The sequence below is a fragment of the Anoplopoma fimbria genome, chromosome 3 (genome assembly GCF_027596085.1).
Source record: "Anoplopoma fimbria isolate UVic2021 breed Golden Eagle Sablefish chromosome 3, Afim_UVic_2022, whole genome shotgun sequence".
Classification (NCBI taxonomy): domain Eukaryota; kingdom Metazoa; phylum Chordata; class Actinopteri; order Perciformes; family Anoplopomatidae; genus Anoplopoma; species Anoplopoma fimbria.
The window spans coordinates 8,117,942-8,143,512 of NC_072451.1; the positions used below are offsets into that span (position 1 = coordinate 8,117,942).

The 25,571-nt window shown below is 40.3% G+C and overlaps 1 protein-coding gene across 1 annotated transcript in view; it reads right to left on the bottom strand.

Moving 5' to 3' along the window:
- Positions 1-21,627: 21,627 nt before the first annotated feature.
- LOC129088773 (putative ferric-chelate reductase 1) overlaps positions 21,628-25,571 on the bottom strand; it is a 10,347-nt gene continuing 6,403 nt past the window's right edge. The window contains exons 12-16 of the mRNA XM_054596004.1: positions 25,293-25,390; positions 23,905-23,963; positions 23,656-23,808; positions 23,419-23,477; positions 21,628-22,050 (exon numbers count right to left, since the gene is read on the bottom strand). Of these exons, the coding sequence (XP_054451979.1) occupies positions 21,958-22,050; positions 23,419-23,477; positions 23,656-23,808; positions 23,905-23,963; positions 25,293-25,390 (462 nt within the window). The 3' untranslated portion in view covers positions 21,628-21,957. The remainder of the gene's footprint in view (positions 22,051-23,418; positions 23,478-23,655; positions 23,809-23,904; positions 23,964-25,292; positions 25,391-25,571) is intronic.

The following is a 25,571-nucleotide window of genomic DNA, read 5'->3' on the forward strand; positions in this document are numbered from 1 at the left end:
TCAATATAGAGGCTGAAGCAGGAAACTTTGTCTCCACATAGATAGACAGATACTGTGCACAGTTTGTATATATATGTGTGTGTGTGTGTGTGTGTGTGTGTGTGTGTGTGTGTGTGTGTGTGTGTGTGTGTGTGTGTGTGTGTGTGTGTGTGTGTGTGTGTGTGTGTACTTCTGAAACAAGTTTTTAAACACAGAGTGAGGACAATTTTGGAAAGTGAGGACATTTTGGCTGCTCATCACCTACTCAAAGGCCTGCTCAAGGGTTAAGACTTGGTTTTAAGGCTCAGGTTAGAGTTAGGTCTAGGTTGGGAAGGGTTGGGGTCAGGCATTTAGTTGCGATGGTTAATGTAAGGTAAGGGGCCAGGGAATCTATTATGTCTTAATGGTCCTCACAAAGATTGTACAGGGATGTGTATGTATGTGTGTGGAAGCAAACCTTGTGGTCACAAGACATGCTGGATCGTTCCATTTTGCGGGTCCTGGAGGGTGAGGAAGGAGAGGACACACATCTGTCTAGAATCTCTGGCACTGGAGTTAAAACAAAGGGAACAAAAAAGACCATTTAATCTCACCGGGAAAAGTAATTATCGTATTTTATTATAGTTCAATAACATTACCATTGCAGTCTGAAATCAGGTTTTTTAAATGTATTTTTCATCCTACACACTCAGTATAGAGTATTGACTAATGTTCCGTTCAACAATGGATTAAGAAAGACAAAAAACACACTATCATCGGCAAACCTTTGAATTAATCCTGACACTATTTGGAATCCCCAACTATAATTATCCACTATACACTGAATTAAGCAATCACTAAATGTTGTGCAGCGGTTCAGTTGGTTCGGTTTGATTGAAGCCCAGTTGAACAGTTTGACATTTTTGCACTATAGCTCAACAGAAATGTTTCTAGGATGTTCTGCTGCTCATGTTCCCATAACTGTTCCTGATACTTGGATAAGTGTCCCGGACTCGTATACGTACCGTTGTAGCTGATGTTATCACTCAGGCCGGGAGACACCAGCACAGTGTCGTACCTCTCTCTCCCTCCCCTCCACTCCTCCTCCCTCCTCCTCCTCCACATCTCCTCCCGCTGCCTCCTCCACTCCTCCTCCCTCTGCCTCACCATGCGGATCTCTTGCTCCACCAGCGATTGGCTGCTGATGGAGCGTAGCTTAAAGAACGGATTGGACGAGAAGGTGCTCTCCTGGGTTTCCGTGGACACAGGGGCGGAGCTTAGGCAGAATTCGGAAGCGCTGCGAATTATGAGATTGGAGGTTTCCACGACGATGACGTTGGCAGAAGGCACAGCATCCTGGCTTGACGGCCAATCCGAGAGTCCCCCGATTGCGGAGGAGAGTAAGCGGTTCCTGGAGGTGGAGCTGGAGCAGTCGGGCTCCAAAATAATGACATTGTTGGCCGTCATTTCATGGTAGATCGATCGGGGAAGGGAAGAGGAGCAAGAAGGGGATGGGGAGATGGACAAGGTAGGAGTGCGGCAGGCTGGAGGTCTGGGTGGAGATCGTCCTGTCTGCAGGGTGGAGGGTCTGCACACAGAACAATAGAAACAGAACAATCAGTCTGAAACAAGTTCATTTTGGCTCAGTTTATCTGGTTCCTAGTAGTGGAATAGAGGTGATTCTGCACAAAACTTTTGTGGGATATTAAATCCAATATTGCATAATCATCACCAACTCAGCAGTTCTCCTCAGCTCTGCGGGGCAGTGTAGCTCATTGTTTTGGTTTTCCTGCCTATACACTCACTCTCAAACTGTCACAGTCAGCTGTTGACAGAAAAAAAGCTCTATTAAACCCTCAGTGAACTACATTCACCACACAGCAGACAGACAAAGTTGATGACAAGCTGGTGAACAAATGCCACATATCCACTGATTGGTACGGCTCAACTGGATAGTACCTGGTACCTGGTACTTTTTTCTGGGACCACCTAGGTCAAGGTTCCATGCAGGCATAAAACACAGCAGAACAGTGATTGGTCACCGGTAGGTGTCCGGTATCACGCTGCACTAACCCACATTTCTTATAAATAGCAATGCTAACATCAACGACAACAAAATATTACTCGACCCAGATTTCAAAAAATGGCATGCCGCAAAAAACAGGCAGTGGTCAAATGCTCTCTGTTGTGAGACAACACACTGTGTTAGTGTTGCATTGACGTCACAGCAGTTTCACGCAGTGTCGCTATGACAATCAGCTAAGAATCTCTCCTACATTTAGAAGGCACTGTCTGCAGAGGAAAAACAAAATCAAGAGAAGTATTTGGTGCCTAAATTGAGTCGAGCCGAGCCGTACCATGCAGTGGAAATCAGCAATGGTGGCGCATTCAGCAGAAAACCACTCAAACCTACTCCTCCTCTCAACCTGTTCCATGCTCACATTCAAGGATTCAAGGATCATATATAGTCATTATGCAACACAGTGATGAACAATGAAAGTCAGATGTAGCCCATTTGTAACACAACAAACAGTTGACGAACAAAACAAAACAAAACAAAAACATGTTTTATTTGCATCAATGCATAAGAATGTAACCAGCATAGCACATCCCCCCCTCCTCCCTGATACCAAACCAATCTATAACAATCTGCAATGGCACATTATTGAAGTGTAGAAAAGAGAACTAGCCCTTTATTTCCCCTGTTGGTGTATGTTACCTGGGTATAGTGAGGCCCTGTGTGATCACCCCCCTCTCTCTGCGGTGCCGTTCCTCTCTCTCCAGAGTCAGTCGGATCTCTCTCTCCACTGCACTCTCTGGCTCCTCCAGCGGGCTGCGGTACGACGAGTCATCCAGGCCTGAGTCCTCTGAACTGGGGGAAAGGTTGGAGGACAGGATGGGCTCCCTGGGCACTGATGGACGGATCTCCCTTTGAGAGGACAGGAGGAAACCCATCTTAAGTTAAGATTAACTAACGCTAAAGAGTTGTGTTTCCACTGAAAAGTCATTCAACTTGTTGTTGTAACACATGTAGTGTTAAAGAGCTTTGAGTGGTTGGAACACTAGAAAAGCACTGTACAGTACAAGTCCATCTACCATCTATTTATCATTTTCACATTTCTACTTCCCATTCAAGCTGATTTTAGGACGTGTTAATGTCAGTAAAAAATGGACAGTATTAAACAGGTATGAGCCAGATTTCATCCAAGGAGCCTGATTTGACTGCCAATCACAGAGTCCAAGCATTGCAGTGGTGGAAAAACATGGCTATGAAACTTATTTTGATATAAATATCAAACTCCTTAGTGCATATCAATAAATCAACATGTAGAATAAGTTGCACTATCCAAATTTGAGGGACCAGCTAAGGGATAGTCAAACGCGGCAATTATTTTGTTGTTTTTACTTATTTCTAAAGATACAGAGTGGTATCAGTAAGCAAAAAAAACAACATCATTTTATTCCGATAGACGAGACTTTTACAACCAGATTCAACTATGTTAATTCTTAGTCAGAGACACACCAAGAATTAAAAAATACCTTTTTGACTTCTCTCTTTCTTTAATCCGTTTACAGTGTAAGCAGGTAAGATGGCCACTTTCACGCTCTGTTCTTATTTTGTGTAATGAATGAGGTATATATAAGATAAAGTCATAAATAACAAGTGCTGTTTGGGCTCCACAGTAAGCAGCAGATAAGAAAATACATAATTTGTACAAAGACCCTTACACTCAGGCCCTGTCTACACTACTTCATTAATGTTTTAAAACTAAAACTATCTCTGTCCACACATGCGTTTCAGCATCGTTTTCGAAATGATTTGCATCCAGACTTGCTCCCCTGAAAACGAATATCACATGACTATTCACGTACACTCTGCATGCGGGTGCCGGTGTAAACAGGAAGTACATTGGTTGCTTGGTTACAGATAATACGATTACACTACTAAAAAAAAAAGCAGTCGTGCTTGATACTTAAGAACTTCCTCTAAAACTTTCCTCAATAAACTCCAACAGACAAAATTCGTGGAAGGTTTTAGAAGTTTCATTTTTCAAACCTAGTTACAACACTGCAGGTCTTGCACTATCCCTCCCACATAGACATTAAATTGACTTTAAAATGAACAGTTACTAAACAAAGTTTACTAGATCATGGGTCCATACATTTGATCAGCACACGTCTCTCACTCGTTTCCTCGGTTACGTTGTTGTCTGTTCTCTCACTTGTAGCTCTTCTGGTGGTTGAAGTCTCTGTCGTACTGGAGAACATTTATGCCTTTGTTCCTTATCGGTTATTTGTGAAGTTCACAATAGTTGTGGATAACAAAATGAGCATTAATTAGAAAAGGAATGTCCTCTGTTTTGCGTCCAGCTCCCTCCTCAGAGCCTCAAACCGTGACTTCAGATGTCCCCTCCGAAGGGCTGATTACTCCGCTGGACACGGCGCTCGCTGATCGCTCCAATAACAGCCTTTTCCTCCTCATGTTGGCAGTAGTAGAATTATTAAATGCTGAATTTAACTGTGCACTAGCTGCTAGTAAAGACAACAAGGTCAACAACGTCTGTAATCCGTTATCCATGATGAATTAACCTGGTAGTTCATTGGTAATCAAGGCTGTTGTTGTTGTTTGTTTTCTCTCGAAAAAGAGTCACGTGGTAAGGGTGTGACGAAGGGAAGGACACATTATAACTGGAGAGGATGACTAACGATGGCTTATTAAGTGCCAACAAAAAGGTAGACTGTAATGCTGATGTTGTCTCAGCACCATTCACACCCTTTACAAAGAATGTAGATCAAAATGTAATTGACAGACAACAGTCACCGGACTCCCACAGAGAAATCACACAATTTTGTAGATTATTGAGTAAGGGGAAACTTCATAAACTTTGTGACATAATGTCTACATCAGATTCATTTTGATGTACCGGAGTGTGTCTTACGAGCCAAGACAAGCAGCAGATGTTCAAGTGATTTCACTAAACCAAGGGGGTTAAAGTTACCTACACCTCCACCTTCAGCAGTGGGGCTACCGGCTGACCAGTAATACACTAATAGTATGCAATTTATTCTGCTGATGTATGGCACGTCGTGGTGTATTTAAATAAACGGTTTCCAACAGCCTTATAGCATCTTACTGACCACAATAAAGCATAAAAACATTTGTATCATATTATGTTTCTGCCATTTTAATTAACATTTAAATGTACAAATAACAGGTGTATGGAAACATACCAAATGTCTGACAAGTGATGACTGCTTTGTATATTTGGAGATATGTAAAAAATATTTTTTATTTTCCATTAATCCAGGGATTGTTTTAACAATTAATACATTTTCTTTTGGCCTACAAATATCTCAGACATTAGTGAACAAAAGTCTACAACCCAAAGATATTCAGTTTACTATCACACAAGGTTCAGAAAGCAGTCCATCCTCACATTTAAGAAGCTGGAACCAGAGAACTTCCTAGTTTTGCTTGAAAAATGACTTCCAATAAATCAATTAAAATGAAAGCCATTGTTCAGACAAAAAAGTGATATTAATAAACAATTTGTAATATATAATAAAAAAATATATATAATAATTTTAATGTCAGAGGGAAAAATACTGTCTGAGAAAGCTCCATCGAAAATAGGTAAAGTGAAACTGTTAGTAACTCCCACGTTTCCTACCTGTGTTTGAGTCTGGGGCTGCGAGTGGGGGGGTACAGTGAAGTGTGGGTGCCCTGGAAGCTCCCCTGAGCTCTGAGCCCTGGTTTGGGGATTGGCTGACCTTTGACCTCCTCCTCCATCTTCCTCCACTGCTGGCGGGCCAACAGAAAGTCCACATGCTCAGTGGAGACATTTTCACTGTGGGTTTTTTCTTGGACACAGAAATCTACAGGAACCTGAGAGGAAAGACGGGGTTCAGAATGAGATTAGTACTCATGTATAGGAGATTGGTGATTGTTTTCAGTCTCAAAGCAGACATTTGGAGGAACCCACCATTGAAAAGCATTTTAAAATGCATACATTATTACTAATAGACAGAGAGTGAATTATTTCTCAGATGTGCCACAAGATAAAATCTTGGACAAGGGAGAATATGAAAATATAACTAAAGTACTGGAGGATTCACACATGTTGATGATGTCTGTATAGTAACATCATGTGGTCCATTATCAGACAGAATTTTGCCATGAATTACCTACATTGGCCCATAGGGGGCAACAACTCTCAACACAACTCAAAAGGACCAGTGTTAAGTTTGTTGTTTAATTTCACACACACCTTTCAGGATTTTTTATTACATAAAGGGAGAGCTGGGCAATATGGCAAAGTCTACTATCATGATATAGCTCACAATATAGCTCATTTCATATCTCAATAATTAATATATCACAATATACCATGTTTCTGGTAGTTCTGGTAGCATGCTTTTTTTGTAGTTCAATGAAGAAATACTATAATAATCACATGGTAATGCTTGTTGTATACTCCAGTGTGGATTAAATACTTGTGTTCAATTTACACACATATTCTCTCGTTTAATAAAGAACTTATTTGCAAAAATTAACATAACAGTTTTCAGGCTAAATTATAGAGAGAGAAATAAGTAAATATTTCCAGCTATAAACTGACTGTAAAATAGTAAAATAGTAAAAAATAGTAAAACTGACTGATACATTGCTTGCTGCCATATTAATGCTCTGAATATCTTATATTGTTCTTTAAAGCATGATTAGCTCGAAATCCATAAAACCAGCCTGAAAATGAAGAAAACACAGACAGATGGTTGGCGGACCCTGTACAGTGCCAGCCAATGCTACGATATGATTGGCCAGTCTGAGTTTGAGGGGCGGGACTCAGTGAAGGGTCAGTTTTGCTCGGCATAATCAATCCATATGAACTCAATTCCTAGGGCTACTGGACATGGCATGAAAGGTAAGATAATCTTCTGTGGAGGAAGGTGAATAAGAAATGTACTTTTTGGGCTAAATATTACATAAAACGAGGTAAAGTCCTACCTTTCTGTCAGGGTCAGTGGAGCTGGCTGTGGAGCTGAACGAGGGTGAGCGCAGGAATAGATCTGTCCTCGACATCATCTGTTCTTCATCATCACCATCCCTGCCTCCCCTCCTCGCCTCCTCCAATTCCTCCTCTCTTTGCTCTTCTATTTCACTAGCTACTTCTGCCTCATCCTCTTCTTCCCCTCTCTCCTTATTGCGTCCTCCTATCTCCTCTTCCTTGTTCTCTCCATCACAGATGCTATCATGAATTTCTCCTGCTGCTTCTTCCTGGTTGGTGACATCACAGCATGCGACGGCAGCCCATTGGTCGTCACCTGCATCGCTATCCGAGTAAACGATAGCCAGCTCAGCTTGGAGGCAGTCGCTAAGGTGACTGTCGCTGAGGTCATCTCTGTTGCCAAGGTCGTGACCCCAGGTCTCGTGCAAAATGGCCTGTACAGGCTGCTCTGAAGGATCTGAGGTGACAATCAGGGTCTCTGATGATGAAGGACACACTGGGCTGGAGGAGATGAAGAGGAGCTCTGACAGAGCATCATCTTCCATCTCTCCCACTGTTTCTCCTGTGCATTCATCCTCTTCTCTTTTGTCTCCTCTTCCTCCATCTTCCCTCTCTGTATCTCCACTCTTGTCTTCCTCTCCTTCTGTTTCCCCTCTTTCTCCATCTTCTACCTCATCTGCACCTCTCTCTGTGTCTTGTCCTCCTTCACTTTCACCTCCTTTGTCATCCCCCTTTCGCTCTCCTATCGCAAAAACAAGATAATCACACTCATCTCCATCGCTTATTGCATTTTCTTTTTCTGCAGCCTCTTCTTCCTCCTGCTCGTCCCCGGTTGGCCGCTTCGGCCCATGGACCTCTGGGTAATGGAGCTCCTCTACTTCCTGGCTGCCCTGGATAACCAAGTTTTCACTCTCCGTGTCTGTTAGCGGTGGCGATGAGTTGATCTCCATGGTAACCGGATCTGTTGATTGTATAGGAGTGGGAGAGTCGTTGTCGGGGTTACCATCCGTTAGCTCAGCTGTTGTCCTCCTTAGCCCAGCTGTTGCTCTCTGTGGACACAAATATTAATTATAACCTGACAAATTGATTATAGCCTCGAGAATACAACCTAATACATTCTTATCGTGTTATGTTTATTTATATAATATTTGTATTAAAGTCCATTCTCAAAGAAAAGATTTTTTGAGGAATGACCCAATAAAAATACTCATGGTAGTATTAAAGTATTAAGACAAACTTTTTATAATAAAATTATCCAATTGCGACTTTTTAAGTATTATTAGGGCTGGGCGGTATGCCCTCAAATTCATATCAGGGTATGATTTTGAGGCACGGACGGCAACCCTATATATCATGGTACATGTACACATTTTCTTTAATATAAATGCTTCTGAAAGGGTCGAGCACTGGCATGACAACTGAATGGCATCATTTGAACTCACCAAAAGTCAATGTAAATCAACAACCTTATCTTTTTATTTTCTTATTGTCACCTAATGTGGTTATTTGTGGAAAACACGCAATTCAAGGATGTATTCTTATTTAAATACTTGCTTATACTTGCTCATTTTGGCATAACTTTCGGCTGTGGCACATGAGGTAGAGCGCTTGACCCGCAACCACAAAGTCGGTGGTTTGAACCCCTCTACAGGCAACATGCCGAGGTGTCCTTGAGCGAGACACCTAACCCCAAAATTGCTCCCCGGGCGCTTCATTGCAGCCCACTGCTCCTCCGGGATGGGTCAAATGCAGAGAACCGAATTTCCCCATTGTGGGACTAATAAAGTCTTAATTATTATTATTATTACTTTGTACTCTCATACCTTTTATACCCTCCAACCCTACTTATAATTACTATTACTATTAATATTGCTATCTCATAATAGTGACTTGAATGTCCTAACTTCTACTTTGTAACTAGCAATTTTGTCAGATTGGATCCAACAAATTGAATATTTGACTTTTTTAATATCCCTTCATTGGGTAGGTATTCAGTTTTTAATCTTGGGCTTTGGATGTTCTTATTTTTGTTCTTTTGCAAAATAAATTTAAAAGATGTCATAAGCTGTAATTATGAAACAAATGAAGGACCTTGTTCAACTAAGCTTTTTAAAACACATGCAAACATGTATGGAGAATTTTTGTGTATGTATTTTTAAGATGTTTTACTACTCAAATGTGTTAGACAAGTAGCCAACTCCTTGAGGAATAACTCAGTGTGTAGGTTGTGTGCATAACATTGGGGAGTGTGTGTGTGTGTGTGTGTGTGTGTGTGTGTGTGTGTGTGTGTGTGTGTGAGAGAGAGAGAGAGAGAGAGAGAGAGAGTGACAGTGAGTATGAACAGTATAGCTGTTGAAGTGAAGGGGGTTAGCCCCAAAGTTAGCAATAACTTCTGAACAGTGTACTTAAGGTGGACTGATCCTTTAAGGTAGACAAGCTATTCTCAATAGAAATGATCTTCCACAAATCATTATATAAACATTACTAGTGATTCAACCTTAAAAAAAGCTATATCGATTTATGTACCGTATTTTCCGCACTATAAGGCGCACTTAAAAGCCTTTAATTTTCTCAAAAAACGACAGTGCGCCTTATAATCCGGAGCGCTTTATATATGGATTAATTCTGGTTGTGCTTACTGACCTCGAAGCGGTTTTGTGTGGTACACGGCGCTCTGTCAACATGTTTTAGTAGACTTAGTAAACTACAAAGCCGCACCGCAGCAGCATCACGGCCACCGTAGTCAGGAGCGTCGCGGAGTAATACATACTGTGCTTCACCATCATATTACAGTGTGTGTGTATAAGGACCCAACATGGCTCCTGTCAAGAGACACGCTTACGACGCGGACTTCAAACTCAAGGCTGTCAGTCACGCAGTAGAACATGGGAATAGAGCAGCTGCGAGAGAATTCAACATTAATGAATCAATGGTACGGAAGTGGAGGAAGTTTGACTGACTGACTGTTTTGTTTCGCTTAATGCGCCTTATAGTCCGGTGCGCCTTATATATGAAAAAAGATCGAAAATAGACCATTCATTGACAGTGCGCCTTATAATCCAGTGCGCCCTATAGTGCGGAAAATACGGTAAGTGAAAAATGTGGTTTGTTTGGAATATAATATAAAGTTAATAGCAATGACTGCTTAAAAAAATCCAAAATTCAACCTGAGTACTGAACGGGATGATGACTGTGTTCTTAAACCACACAGCCCTGACACACAAACAGATCTATGAACATAAAGACCACACACTCATCAAGTCACATATATGAAGCACTGTTGAGTAGATTACAGTGTGTATGCTCTGTTCATGTTGGAAACTCAAGCCTCCATATTGTTACCATGGTGGCAATGCGTTGGCTGTGAGTGGGTTAGCAGCATTATTATGGTCTGTCGTTCCGGGCATGTGCTGGTGACAGGCGAGAGGTGCTGCTATGGCAACACTAAGTATAGCTGCAGAGGCAGGCAAGCTGCTAAAGTCAGTTATCTTTCACTGAACACATGAATCGATGTAGAGAAAGTAGGGCCGGGTGATATGGCCCTACTCCTATCAAGATAAATGTCATTACATATCTGGACAACAATATATCACAACATAGCATGTTTCCTGGTAAGTCAATTAATTAAATTATCTATAAAAATCACATGATGCCTCTTTTTTCATAATCCTGTGAGATTAATATACTTTAAAGCATTTTCTTATTTAGTGAAAAATAATTATAACAATTTCAAGTGAAATCCTAGTAAGAAAAACAAAATAATAATATTTCCAGCTATGCACCGGCTATGTTGACATGCATGCATACAAAAATGTAGTAATCAGATAGGAAATAGTTTGCTTTAAGTGAGTTTGATCAGACTTTCTGACAAATTTGAATTAGAATGTGCTTGTCATTATCGATTAAGATGAAGTAATTGTGTATCACGATATGTCGATATTTGATCCCTAAATCATTCCATTATTCAGCAACAATTCTCAGTTATCTGAATATCTGACATTCAAAGATTTAAAGGATCATTTATTGTCATCATGTAACACAGGGATGCACAATGATAGGCCATGATTTCATTGCCTTATTGGGCTGCATGTTATATTTATAATGAAGGGATGAGATAGTAGATGTAAAGAAGTTCAACAACTAAAATAAGAAAATACCAATATTTCTTTTCATGCTGGCTAACCTAAAAATATTAACAAACACAAGAACTAAAATAACTGCAGGAGTCAGCCCAGCCTCAGAAGACCAAATTCTACCCTTTATGAAAGATAAGCTCCGTCTCTGCATCAGTGACACACTCTCCTACCAGTGAGCTGCTGAAAAAGCTTGAATTTTGAATCTGAGAAAAAAAAATGACATCAAAGAGCAGAATCATGAGCTGCAGTTGGCGAGGATGATGTTTGTCAATGTTTTTGAATACGCGATGAGTGTCGGTGATTTCCTTATGAAATGGTATCGGTTGGGTTAGGGTAAGACAATTTGTTTGTGGTTATGATTAAAAAGAAACCACAACAGCATTCCACAAAATGAGAATGATGTCCATTCATTGAACACATATGTTGCTTCCTAAATCACTGGCTTTCCGTTTATACTGTAACATACTCTCAATATGTCTCCCTCTCATATAACCTCCCTGAAAGTAGTTGTGATTATTACATTCTAATTAAATCAACATGCACCGCTGTTCTGTTGACAATAATAATGATCATCTGCATTAAAATAAGACATAGGTTCAAATATACTGCTGGTGAACAGACATTGAGAGCTTAAAAAACATTCAGATTTCCACTAGAGGATTAGTAGGAGATTTAATGACATAGATGCTTCTGTCTTCATTCAATCAATGTATATTCTATATATAGCCAAATCTTCAATTCTTCAGAGAAGTCACAACATATGGGAGAGGACTGGAGAGTCATTAGTTGTGCAGCAGCTCTCAACTATAATCCAAGCTTCTGATCACTGCCTGCATGGAGTTGACCTTGGACCTCTATGACCTCTGTCAACTTGCACAACTTTTCTTTGAACTCCCAGATATTAAATATAAATGAAAGCCAGTTCATACACAGAATGACATTGCTTGTAAAGTGAATCAACTTCCAGCCCCAAATCGCTTGTATGGCCCCCCCCATCAACAGCTGGAGACGGCCTCATCAGCACCATTTAATCAGACACCTCTGTGTGTGTGTGTGTGTGTGTGTGTGTGTGTGTGTGTGTGTGTGTGTGTGAGTGTGTGTGTGTGTGTGTGTGTGATGGGAGGACTACAGAGCAGCTTTCCACATCATGTGTCATATATGAGGCAGAAGTGAAGGTGTGTTGCCTCATCAGGAAGCATTCACGTTTCACTGATCTCTTCTACTCTGGTGTTCTGTTCAGTCACATGTTTCATTTTGTTCTGTGTGACTCTATTCTATTCCTCATGTATCCAGTGTGTTAACATCCTCACCGTGATATTCTCTTCTTCTACAATATTCTATCCTGTCACAATGCTGAGCCGACTGTGTTATATAAGGCAGCATCCTCAAACCGGGCGAAGCACCAAAATCGTGACAGATAAGCGCACGCAGAAGCCAGGAAAACTGGGATTTGATGGTAGCTCGAGCTAAGCCAAAAGCCTCGCGCATACACCTCTGTGTCTACGTGCTGGCTGCCAAATCTGGAATCCGCACCGCGCGACAGGAAGAGCGTACACCCCGGCACGACTGCTGCTCTGGGTTCGTAAAGATGCCGTGGACGCGAGTCGCTGCTCGGTCGTTTACCTACCAGCAGCTTCCAGCACAGCAGCCAGAACGAGATCATCTCCAGGCGGCCGCGGCGCGCGCAGTCCTCTCCACCGCTCCCCAACGGCAGCGCGAGCAGCCAGGCGGCCACCCGCCGGCGCGAGGACGGACGCATGCAACTAGCGGCTGCCGCGCGTGTATGTGTGTGCGTGTGTGTGTGTGTGTGTGTGTGTGTGTGTGTGTGTGTGTGTGTGTGTGTGTGTGTGTGGAGAGAGCTAGAGGAGCGTGTGGAGAGAGGAGCAGAGAGAGAGAGAGAGAGAGAGAGAGAGAGAGAAGGATGTATCGACCTGGACCGGTGAATTAGAGCAGAAGAGATAAATGTGTATTGGCAGACTATTGTTCATCACTCTCTCTCTCTCTCTCTCTTTCTCTCACACTCTCTCTCTCTCTCTCTCTCTCTACTGTATTCCTATCTGCCTCTCTCTCTCTCTCTCTCACACTCTCTCTCTCTCCTCTCTACTGTATTCCTATCTGCCTCTCTCTCTCTCTCTTTCTTTCTCTCACACTCTCTCTCTCTCTCTCTCTACTGTATTCCTATCTGCCTCTCTCTCTCTCTCTTTCTCACACTACTCTTCTCTCACACTCTCTCTCTCTCTCTCTCTACTGTATTCCTATCTGCCTCTCTCTCTCTCTCTTTTTCTTTCTCTCACACTCTCTCTCTCTCCTCTCTACTGTATTCCTATCTGCCTCTCTCTCTCTCTTTCTTTCTCTCACACTCTCTCTCTCTCCTCTCTACTGTATTCCTATCTGCCTCTCTCTCTCTCTCTCACACTCTCTTTCTCTCACACTCTCTCTCTCTCTCCTCTCTACTGTATTCCTATCTGCCTCTCTCTCTCTTTCTTTCTCTCACACTCTCTCTCTCTCCCTCTCTACTGTATTCCTATCTGCTCTCTCTCTCTCTTTCTTTCTCTCACACTCTCTCTCTCTCCTCTCTACTGTATTCCTATCTGCCTCTCTCTCTCTCTCTCTCTTCTCTCTCTCTCTCTCTACTGTATTCTCTCTCTCTCTCTCTACTGTATTCCTATCTGCCTCTCTCTCTCTCTCTTTTCCTCTCTCTCTCTCTCTCTCTCTCCTCTCTACTGTATTCCTATCTGCCTCTCTCTCTCTCTCTCTACTGTATTCCTATCTGCCTCTCTCTCTCTCTCTCTCTTTCTCTCACATTCTCTCTACTCTCCTCTGCCTCTCTACTGTATTCCTATCTGCCTCTCTCTCTCTCTACTGTATTCCTTCTGCCTCTCTCACACTCTCTCTCTCTCCTCTCTACTGTATTCCTATCTGCCTCTCTCTCTCTCTTTCTTTCTCTCACACTCTCTCTCTCCTCTCTACTGTATTCCTATCTGCCTCTCTCTCTCTCTTTCTTTCTCTCACACTCTCTCTCTCTACTGTATTCCTCTCTACTATATTCCTATCTGCCTCTCTCTCTCTGTATTCCTATCTGCCTCTCTCTCTCTCTCTCACACTCTCTCTCTCTCCTCTCTACTGTATTCCTATCTGCCTCTCTCTCTCTCTCTCTCTCTCTTTCTCTCACACTCTCTCTCTCTACTGTATTCCTATCTGCCTCTCTCTCTCTCTCCTCTCTACTGTATTCCTATCTGCCTCTTTCTCTTCTCTTTCTCACTCTCTCTCTCTCTCTCTGTATTCCTATCTGCTCTTTCTCTCACACTCTCTCTCTCTCCTCTCTACTGTATTCCTATCTGCCTCTCTCTATCTATATATATATATCTGTCAACCCTCCAGGCTCCATCACTGTATCAGATAGCCATCCTATCTTAACTAGTGCTAATTAGCCTATCGGGATGTAGCGCTCACTAAATTCAGGACTATGGAGGCGAAGTCCCGCCCTTTCCGGTGTCCCACATGGGACCTTATTTTGGAGAAAAAAAACCTTTCTAATTACATATTTTCATGTTAGTTATAAAACATGAAGATGAGTAGCTTTTGTTTTACTTCTGGTTCCTTTGTCTTGAAGTCAATGGTTTTTGGTTGGATTTCTAAAATAATGTCTGTAACACAAACTGAGATTTTAACGTTTTATTCCACAACATAGAATATCAGTAAATCAGTAAATCAGTTATCAGTTACCAGTAAATATCCAACGGAAAGTCAATAAACATCCTTTGTTGTGGTGGACACACAAATTCCCAGGATCAAAAGTATTATGTTTTAATCAAAGTCCAGGGATTAGTTTGTGTTGGATGGATGGGTCAAACAAACTTTCACCCAGGAGAGGTCAACTTAGAAAAAGTCAACGCTGACTTATTTTAAATGGCTTGGCTTTTTAAATCATGTAAGGTACCAACGTTACTTATCTTAACCCATATTATGTTCTTTTCTTTCCAAATAATAATAATAATCTGAGACTCATAATTCAGACATGACACTCCACCTAACTCCTTCCTTACATCAGTAACACCTGTCCACCTAACCACCCATTTCTATTTACAGAAATATTTCATAGCATTCTCGCCATTGTTGCAGTCGGAAGAAAAGTGACGGATGAAATGCAATGACCCTGCTGGAGTTTGATTCATGACCTTTAACATCGACTGACTGTCATGTAATCTGCGTCTGTGTGTGTGTGTGTGTGTGTGTGTGTGTGTGTGTGTGTGTGTGTGTGTGTGTGTGTGTGCGTGTGTGTGTGTGTGAAAGAGAGTTTGTGAGCTTGGTGAGCTGAGGTAAGGTTCCAGTGACTGTACACCAGATCACAGCTGGCTCCACACACACACACACACACACACACACACACACACACACACACACACACACACACACACACACACACACACACACACACACACACACACAAAACAAAGGACTGAGTGCCAGCCACCCTGGATAAGGACTGCAGATTAGAGAGAGAGATGCAGAGAGACAGACAGATAAATGAACAGGAAGAGAGAGAGACATCACTCAGGGAGACAAACCCCAGATCTGACCTTCAGATAGGAACTCATCATTGAGCTGCCACCAAACTAGACTGTTGATGTAATGACTTAGGCTTTAATCTGGTGACAGTCTGCTCTTAACCCTTTACAGTAAATAATAAAATTGTAGTGTATTGGGCCGCTATGGGATACAAATGATTCGATTTTAGCCTTTTATATGACAGTAGTAGTAGACATAGCCGTGCCAGGATCAGTGAGATCATGCATATAGTAACAGGTGACGCAATCATATAAAAATAATAGTTTTATTGTTGATAGTTGCTATAACAGTATATTCTACTGAAAGACAGATAAGAAAATAGTTAAAGTATGAATAGATTGACCAGTGTTGTTTAAAAAGGGAGGAAGAAGAGAGGAAAATAAAGAGATGCATAATGAATTACCAAATGGAACTAAAAATAACAATAATAAAAAAAAGAATTTATACTACTGCTATCAGCATCCCTGCCAAGAAACACAAAACAAAACAAGAATTACAGAAAAATCATTAACAAAACAACAACAAAAGTTAAATAAAAATAAAACCTAGAGGCCCTTTTGGTGCATTAGGTTGTAAGAGTGTGGTGTGTATTACCTTTCCCTGAATCAGCTGGAGGTTGGGTTTATTTATCATGAGGAATCTACAGTGTTTGATTCATTATCTAGTGATATAGATGAATCTTTCTTCCATGAGGTAATAGGGAGAGATAAAGTCAGATCAACGCTGATGATCTTGTACAGTTTTGACAGAGTTTTAATTGGTGTTGTGAGTTCGACCACATCTTCTTTACGTTTTTTTACGTCTTAATATCTTTTCCCAACCACTCTTCCTAGACTTCAATGGAAAATGTCATGAGGTCAAGGTAAGACCTGAATAGATAAGTGGAGAAAGATTACGATGTAATATGAAGGATGTGAATCCTATGCTATGACCCAACCGAACACCAACGGGCCCTGATTGGTGCGTCCCCTTCACCACCAGTTTCAAAACAGGGAACGTCTTTTGGAAGAACGTTGCTCATGTCTCCCATAAAGTTCCACACTCTATCATTTTTACTCTCATTCGTCACACATCATTTCATATCAGAGGCCACTGACTGGATGGGATTCCCTTTTTAATCAGGCATATGTGGTTGTAATCCTACTTTGATGTGATGTATCAAATGGCTTTATTGGATTTTTCCTACAGTGTAAATCATTACAGGCTTTTTTCTTGACTAGTAGATGAAATACAAGGTCACAGCTAGATGACACTGTGCGGCCAGCTCTATCCTAAACACACACACACACACACAGACACAGACACACACACACACACACACACACACACACACACACACACACACACACACACACACACACACACACACACACACACACACACGCTCTTTAACTCTGCAGGAACATCAACAGTGTTTCCTGTATTCCACACCCTCAGATCAATCCACACATGGGGCAATGAATCTAGCCCTTGGGTTAAGAGATAAAAGGCATCCTGCTCTGTTTCACACATAATCACACATGGATCAAATTGAGTTGTTTCTCCAAGGCTTATGTAGACATGTGTAATTCCTTGCAAAAATTGAAGTTGTATATAAGATTTGGATACCATGCATAAATAAATATGAGTAATTAATCTATTTGAGAAACTTAGTAAACATTTTGTAATCCAACATGTCAAGGTTTGCTAAACCCATCAACATGATCTCCCCTCTCTCTTCAGTCCCTCGGTGTATTCTAGAAGATTTTTCATGATCGATCGCACATTTAAGAACATATTTCTCTCCACGTCTACTTCTACATTAATTAGTCATTTCCTACATTTCCCAGAATGCCTTCTGGGAAACACTAGAGACTAACCAGTGTTACTTTTAATAAATTTGCTTTCTGCCTTTGCTTAAAGCAGACTGTCCAGAACCAGCTAGACCTAAAGTCTAATTATTTTCATTTAAACTTTATTTTTCATTTATTTAAATATCATAAAAAAATATTATTTTTTTTAAAACCATGATCTTTTAAAAACCAACTAAGTAGTTTTGTTGCCTTAACAAAACCAAGTTATTTGTAATTTTGTTGCGTTTGTGTTTCGTTTTGATTTACAACATTATTCTATATATATCCATCCATCCATCCATCCATCCATCCAAGTTCAACAAGGAATCTAGAGAGAAGCTTGTTGATGATTTTGAAGGACTGACAGCCAAACCTGACTTTTACAATAAATGTTAAACTAGTTCATTTCATAGGTGGGGTCAAAAGTTTGGGACAGGGTTGTTGGGAGTTGTTAGATTCAAAATTAATTTGTAGTATGGAAAATGAAAAGACTAAACAGTGCCATGAGTTATGTTAAGAGTCAAAGAGGAACTGGAGCTGTATATCAGTAGTTTTGTCCTTGATTTGGCTTGGGCTTCTTTGAGGGACATTTTCATAAAAAATAAAATAAAAAATACAGACTTCTCCATAGTGAATAATGAACATATCACAATTCTGGACTAGAATATCATCATCTTCATCAAATAGACAGCAGATTGTGTTAATGTTGACCCTACAGGTTGCATCCATCCAGGTGTCATAAATGAGCTTCACAACAAAACACATTTATTCTGTAATGTTTAAAGCACACAGATGACCATCTGGTCAATATGTTTCAGAGGCCTCAGAAAAACTTTCAAGCCAAGCAAAAGCACTGAAAACATGAGGAGAGTTGTTGTGTCTTACCTGCTGCTCCAGCGGTTGCAGTGGTGTGATGACACTGGGAACACTTGGTTCTGTTTCGATTCCTATAGCACTGTTGTTCTCTTCTCTCTTATATTATTCCTGTCTTTCCCCTTTATATCACCCTCTCTCTCCCTCCCTCTCTCTCTCACATCTCAGTGCCAGCGGGGTGCATATTGAGTGTGTGTGGGCAGCAGCCAATCAGAAAACAGCAGCTTTAGCGACATTTGCGACACACACATGTTCAGCCTGACACACTCACACTGACACACTTATTATAGGACGGATGCACGCATACACAATATTCTCTCTCTGTGTCCCTCTCACTCTCTCACACACACTCACACACACACACACACACACACACACACACACACACACACACACACACACACACACACACACACACACACACACATACAAGGGAAGCACATCTGTCATCTGCAACCATCTTATCCAACCTTTCAGAGGATTAGCGTGCTGCTGTTGGTTTTTTTTACATAGAAACTCAACTTGATAGCCTCCTACACACTCACATTCTCTCTGCGATTGTTATTGCATCATTGAGATATTGTGTGTGTGATGTCTTTGCAGCGTTACGGTCTTGTGTTCCATTGAAGAGGTGGAGAAGCTGTGATTTGTGATGTCACACTGATTTACATGTTATCTTGGGTTAAGAATGTTATGTAATACACTGCTGTACAGTATAATGTGATGTCAAGTCAGTGTAGTGTTTTATTCAGAACATTTGCAGATAACAACATTGGACAACACAAGCCTCGGGATACTAGTGCCATAATAAAGCAAAAAACCATGTCGTATGATCATTAAATAAATGATCATACATGTCTGATCATTTATTGTTTGTGTTGTTTGAGAATAAGAACTACGTCCTGTAACTGACATTTGCATTTATTTTGCTCAGGGTGCTGGACAGTACGTGTGCTCATGTTTATAAGTTATATAAGAAGGAGACTTAAGCTGGTAAGTCTGTGTCTCTTGTGTTGTGTAGCCGCTGTCTGGCTCAGTGTGACCGCCTGCTCCTGTGATAGAACACTCACGCTACTGCTGTATAGATTTGATTGTCTGTATTCCAATAAGGTCTCCATTTATGTGGCCATATGCCGGAACAGTATTCCGATGACTTAATTCAAATATAGGGGGCGCTATCATGAAACACAGATTTAAATACAAATTTTTCCCTTTTGCCTGCTTATATTTTTCTCAAAGGAGAACACAGGAAAAAAAAATGCAATTCAATTTCAGTTGGACTTAATAAATCTATCTGTCAATTTGCAAAACTTTTCATATTATAACTATAAAATGTCCAGTGGCAACATTTTTTGTGTTTTAAGTCTAATACAGAAAAAGTCCAAAGTGACTTGAAGCACAAGACACAACTTGTTTACCTCCATTTCTTCTTTAACTAAGGTGTTTTAGTTGCCTGAGCCTAACCGAAGACAGGACTCAGGATGTGAACCCTGGTCTCTGTAAGGCCACCATCCACCCTGTGACTCTGGTGTGATGCATAAATACAAATCTTTGCCTCTGAATGTAATCCAGCATTTTCATTTGTCACCACAACTATATACTTTATATACTATATAATTGTCAAACCAATTTAGTAATATTTAAAAATAACTTGAAGAAGACAGGGTCGCTGCCCACATGCCTTGCTTCTTTAATCCAGACTATTTTCTCGTTTGGTCATTCCGAGACTCATCCAAGTACCACAAGTGGAGACTTTGCCCCAAGGGTGGTGCTAGATAGGCCATTGGAAAAATGAAAAGAGTCCGTACACTGTGGAGCATAGAGAGCTTCCTTTTAAATGTAATCTAAATTAAGATAAAACACAGCTTGTATATGACATTTTAAAGGGCTTTAATTTCAAAATTCATCATCTGAATGTTCTGAAACAAAAGTGACACATTTAGGTGGTTTGCTATCAAAGTTCATGGGAGCTACTTACCCCCACAGCAGAACTTGTTTATAATGTACTGTAGCTCTCATCGATATGAATCTTTTAGTCTTTTAGTCTTTCTAATGCATTAAAGGAATTCCGTCCCCCTGGTGGTGTAGAGACTTTTTTAAAGTCAGATCACTTCCGCCTACTCCTGAGTAAGAACTGTGTGAGGCGCTTACGTATTTCGTTGCAGCTTCACTAATGATGGAGACATGGATAAATACAGTATGACACGCAGATAAACTGCTGGTAGAAAAACCTCTGAGGTAATGGACCTGTGAATTCCAGAGCATTGATATAATGTCACCACTGTACCTTTGTGCAAGGTGTGTGTGTGTGCAAACAGGCACGTCCTGCTTGTCCAACACTAAAATGACTTTAGGGCTGTGGACTCACTGTATTCAAATTAATGAACTGCTTAAACATAAAATGTACTTGCTAATGTAAAGATACTGTATGTGATGTCATGTGATACACAATTGTGGTCCCACATTTATTCACAAAAGTAATTCCATGCTCTGATGACTAATAAATTGTGATGTAATATAAACTGAACAATAATTTCTGTGTTTTTGTGGTTTAGGTTCATGTTGAGAAATGAATAGGCATGAGCAGGCTGTTCTCTTCCTTTTTCTTCTGAATATATATATATATATATATATATATATATATATATATATATATATATATATGGCCTACAGTAAAATGGATTGAATTATTTTCCATTTAATCTGAATTTAAAATGAAATGAATGAATGTGCATAGTGCCACATGAACTGGAGCAGTTCCACATTGCTACGTTTTTATCCCTCTGCGACAGTGCCAGGGTTGTCCGTGACCACCCTATCTCAGGAACGCTTCGACGGGTTTGGTCAAATTTGGCACAAAAGTCCACTCAAGAATGAACTGATAAGTATTTGGTGGTCAATCTAACCGAGGATCTGCCAAGCAGTATGTGTATTTGTTCATTGTTTGTATTGTGTCCTTTTATATTTTGTAAATCAATAACATCTGTTGCTGCCTTTGTATTTGTAGCATGCATGAATAAATTGGTGAATAATTATTCAAAAAATTTATAAAATGAATAAATTGTTCTTAAATAAAATAAAGGATACATCCAATAGAATGAATATTTACTGTGAATAAAAAGAAAGGTCAAATACTATTTTATCTTTCCGTATTTTAATGAAAACAATTTTTTTGGGGTTACTAAGACATCACTGTTTGCATAGTTCAAGTAAATGAAAATCAAAAAATAAAAGCATTATAAATCATCTGTGGCTGGCTATTGTGCTGATTGAAGAGTTTTCTTTAATTTATTATTCAATAAGGGCCTAGACGTGCTACTATTAAACATTACTAATGCCACTTAAAATAGAATTAGAATATGAACATTTAATCAGAAATGTATAAGAATAAAATAAACATCTAGCTACACAAATAGAACCAACAATGTGATAAAGAAACAAGAAACATAGATTTGTTTTTACATGAATATGAGTGTTAGGTGGAATATTTAAGTGTAGTTCCTCATACCTTCTGTAATCATAAAAATTCACACTTTATAAATGATCATGGTCTTAAAATTGAGTTTTATTTGCCATTAAATGTCAAATATCAGCAATAGCAGACAGCAGGGCCATTAGGAGTCCAGAGCTTCCCAGAGCCAAGGCAGCCAAAATGAGAGCCTTTATGAGGAGCCCCTGAAACAGAAAGTAAGGGGGAGTTAGAAAATAGACTAATGGGCTAAAAACCTTTATGACTCTCACATCAGTCAGTACATGGTGTTCTCACTGTTCTCCTTCTTTTTAACCTTAATTTAACCAGGATAGGTCCCATTGAGATCAAAAGGTCATTCCCAGGTCTTTCAGTCATGGATTTTCAAACATTCTGCATTATCTAAAAGTTCTGTGACCCCAAAGAACAATCTTCTTTAAAATCCGAATACAAAGAGAGGATGGGTGTGTGCCAGAGCACCCCCTCTTACCTAACAGTAGGGCTCACAGTGGTCAGTCAAGGCTTTTCAGTTTGTGATGAATCTAAGGGAAGCGTTGTAAGCTCTATCGATCATAGGCAATGACTGAGCAGAGGCAATGCTGCATTTTCATACTATTCTCAAGCCCTTTGATAATGTACCCAGTCTTTGTAGCATTTTAAAATTTGTATCATTTCAGCTCTGTTTTGGTCTCCACCAACTCCTGACAAAAAGGTTGCTCCATAATGTTCACTATCTAGTCTCTAACTGGGTCTGTTTGGTGCTAGGCATGTAGTCTGCTGTGTGTTTAATAAGGGCGGAGAACAATATGCATTTAATTTGTAAAACCAAAACAATGAGACAATATACCCTGATAAGCTTAGACGAGTTGCTGTTATTCTCCATGGGTATGTCACTTCGAGCAGCACCTTATACAAGTAGTCATGTGATCCATTGGTAATAGCACTAATGGATTATATCCAGTTATAGTTACTGAAAAGACCTTTCATTTTGTGTTGATATAGGCGGTCCCTGTGGGGAAAAGCAGAATTGTTTCTGAGCACCAGACTCCTTTTAGAGACACTTTAATTTCCCTGGGAAATGGTATGACGGTCTGCCCAATGCAGTCCTGGTTCTGGTTTTCCCATGACTCCATTTCCTCCAGTGGGCCCAATGCGTCCTGGGTCTCCTGCAGTGTAGTGTCGGTGTTGGCTCCCAGCGGGTTCAGGCGGTGCAGCAAGACAAAGCCCTGCTCCTGGCCAGAATAGGAGCTGGTCGCTGCAGGAGGCCCCGCTGGAGTCTGAGCTGAAGGAGCTTTTGATGAATTCGAGTGCTGTAAATCGCTTTGTGTGATATTACAGGGAATCCTTTAAGAATAACTAATTTTCTTGCTGATGATCTCATTTGCTTATGTAGGTCATTCTGCGTCAGCAGTTTTTAGTTTAGAAAAAAACCCCAGTTAAAAGTTCTTTGAAGTAACTTTAAAAATTAAACTTAAGTTAAAATCTCTAATTACTTAATGATGATGTGTCAGTAACCAATGACAGAGATCCAGTTTAAGAATAGCAGGGCACAGAAAATGGAGGCTTATACCTACCAAGTGAACATGCTCTGATTGGTCAGAGAGGATGGCTGTTCGGTCATCTGACCCCGATGCTGCTGGTCAAACAAATAACAGTTAGGGTATCAAGCAGGTATATGATGAATGACTCAGCAAGGCCCTCAATACTCTGTCAAGTCATGAAGAAGCATCGTAATTCATCAGAGTAATAGTCTAACAGTAAAGGCCTTGTATAAGCCTGATGTAAAATCATCTTAAATCAAGTTCTCATACATCTTTTGGTGTAAAGGTTGGTTTGGTGCTTGTGCATCAGGAGGAGGAACCTAAATAAGGCCAGCCATGTCACGTAGCCAATCAGAACATTTGTTGCCCATGGCTGGGGGAGGGGCAACGATGATTGACGCATCCCCAAGAACATGGCTGCCACTGCGGACACATAGAGGACATGATGTTACTTTGATCAGCCAGGTAGGAAACTGTTATTAATAGAAAGCTCAGAAATAAATTCCAATGCACACCAACCTGCCAAGATCTCAGTCACAGACCCAATCCCCCAGTGGCCCCAGTTAAAGATATATCTCCTGGACAGAGATAAAAGTATATTCAATATATTGATATACTGTAATAACAATATCATTAAAGTGCGATTCCATTATTTATCGATTTATTTGTTGAGGTTTGTATATCATTCTGTAGTGTTCCAGTGGTGTTCCTGTTATATTAAAGTCCGAAAGTATGTATTAAAGGTAAGCTATGTGTTACTGCGGACGCCACGTTAGTTCAAATCCAAAAGCCATGCATTAATACAATGAAACTAACCGATTGAGGCAGCGGTAGACCAGCAACTCTCGTCTTCCGTGAGGCAAAAATGACAGTTTTTGTTAATGCAATCTGGTTGGCTTTCAAGTGAGAATAGATGGAAATCACAGCTTCAGTTCCCTGTTGGATAGGGCTGCCTTATGGAAAGCATTGAAAAATATTCTAAATAGCGAACTTTTAAATACAGTTTTGTGCTGCTCCATGGACGCTTTACTTCCCCATCAGACTGCAGGAAACTGAAGCTGTTATATCCCTAAAAAAACACCAGACTCAGTTGACAAAATCTGTTATTTTACATCGCAGAACACAGAAGTATACTTATATAGTAAACATACATCCCCACTTCCAAACTAACCCTTTCAGTTCTTTCCAGACTTGGCACAGATAACGTTAAACTGAGCCAGTGCTAGAGTTCACATTGTTCATAACCTCATTGATTAGATTGATTACGTATGTCACAGCTTTTTGCTAACAGCTAAGGGAACATTCCTATTTTTTTTTAAATCCCAGAAACGAACGCAGATGGACCTTCCCTTTAAATATCAATGATAATTTGACACACATTCCATCACACTGAGAACATCAAACCATGAGTTTGATTGCATTACTATTAAGAAATGTAATAGTGGGTCTTTGAGCTTACAAAAATCACCACTTTCATTTTCAACTAAATCAACAGATTATTAGGCCTTTATGATTAGTTGATAACAAAAAATGTATCTGTAAACTGTTTTCTGTAACTGTTTGACAAAGCACAATACAAGGCAGATGAGTTGTACCAGTAAAATCCCAGTAGATCAGCAATTTTAGATATCCTCAAACTAGCCGTCTGGCATCAACAACCAAGCTTTGTTCAAAGTCACTATAATCACCTTTCTAACCCATTCTGATGCTTTGTTTGAACTCCAGTACATTTTAGGGATATGTAGTATTTGTCTAAATTCAGTCAGGAATAGAAACTACTAGACAGTTAAAAGCAACACTCAAATAAATGTTGAAATACTGTGAGGCAGACAGGCCTCAGATCAGCTCGGACACTGAGGAAACATGGCATCCTCTTCTGAATGTAAACATAGGAGGGATTTCATTACCTGTGTGAGTCAGCTGATGGTCTGATAGCAGCCATTATTGGTTGAATCAAAGATAATGTTAGAACACAGCAGCCCAGGTATGGATGGACACCTGCATGCTGCATACACACAAGAGTTGTGCATTAATTGTACAACACCCCTCTCTGCTGGTGGTGTATGAATATAACAGCAGGACAGTAACTATGTAAATCCATGTATTTATTTTACAGTGTATAGGTGACGTGGGCTTTTTTAAAGTAGCATGTTCAAAAATAAAACATATTTTTATATACACAAAAA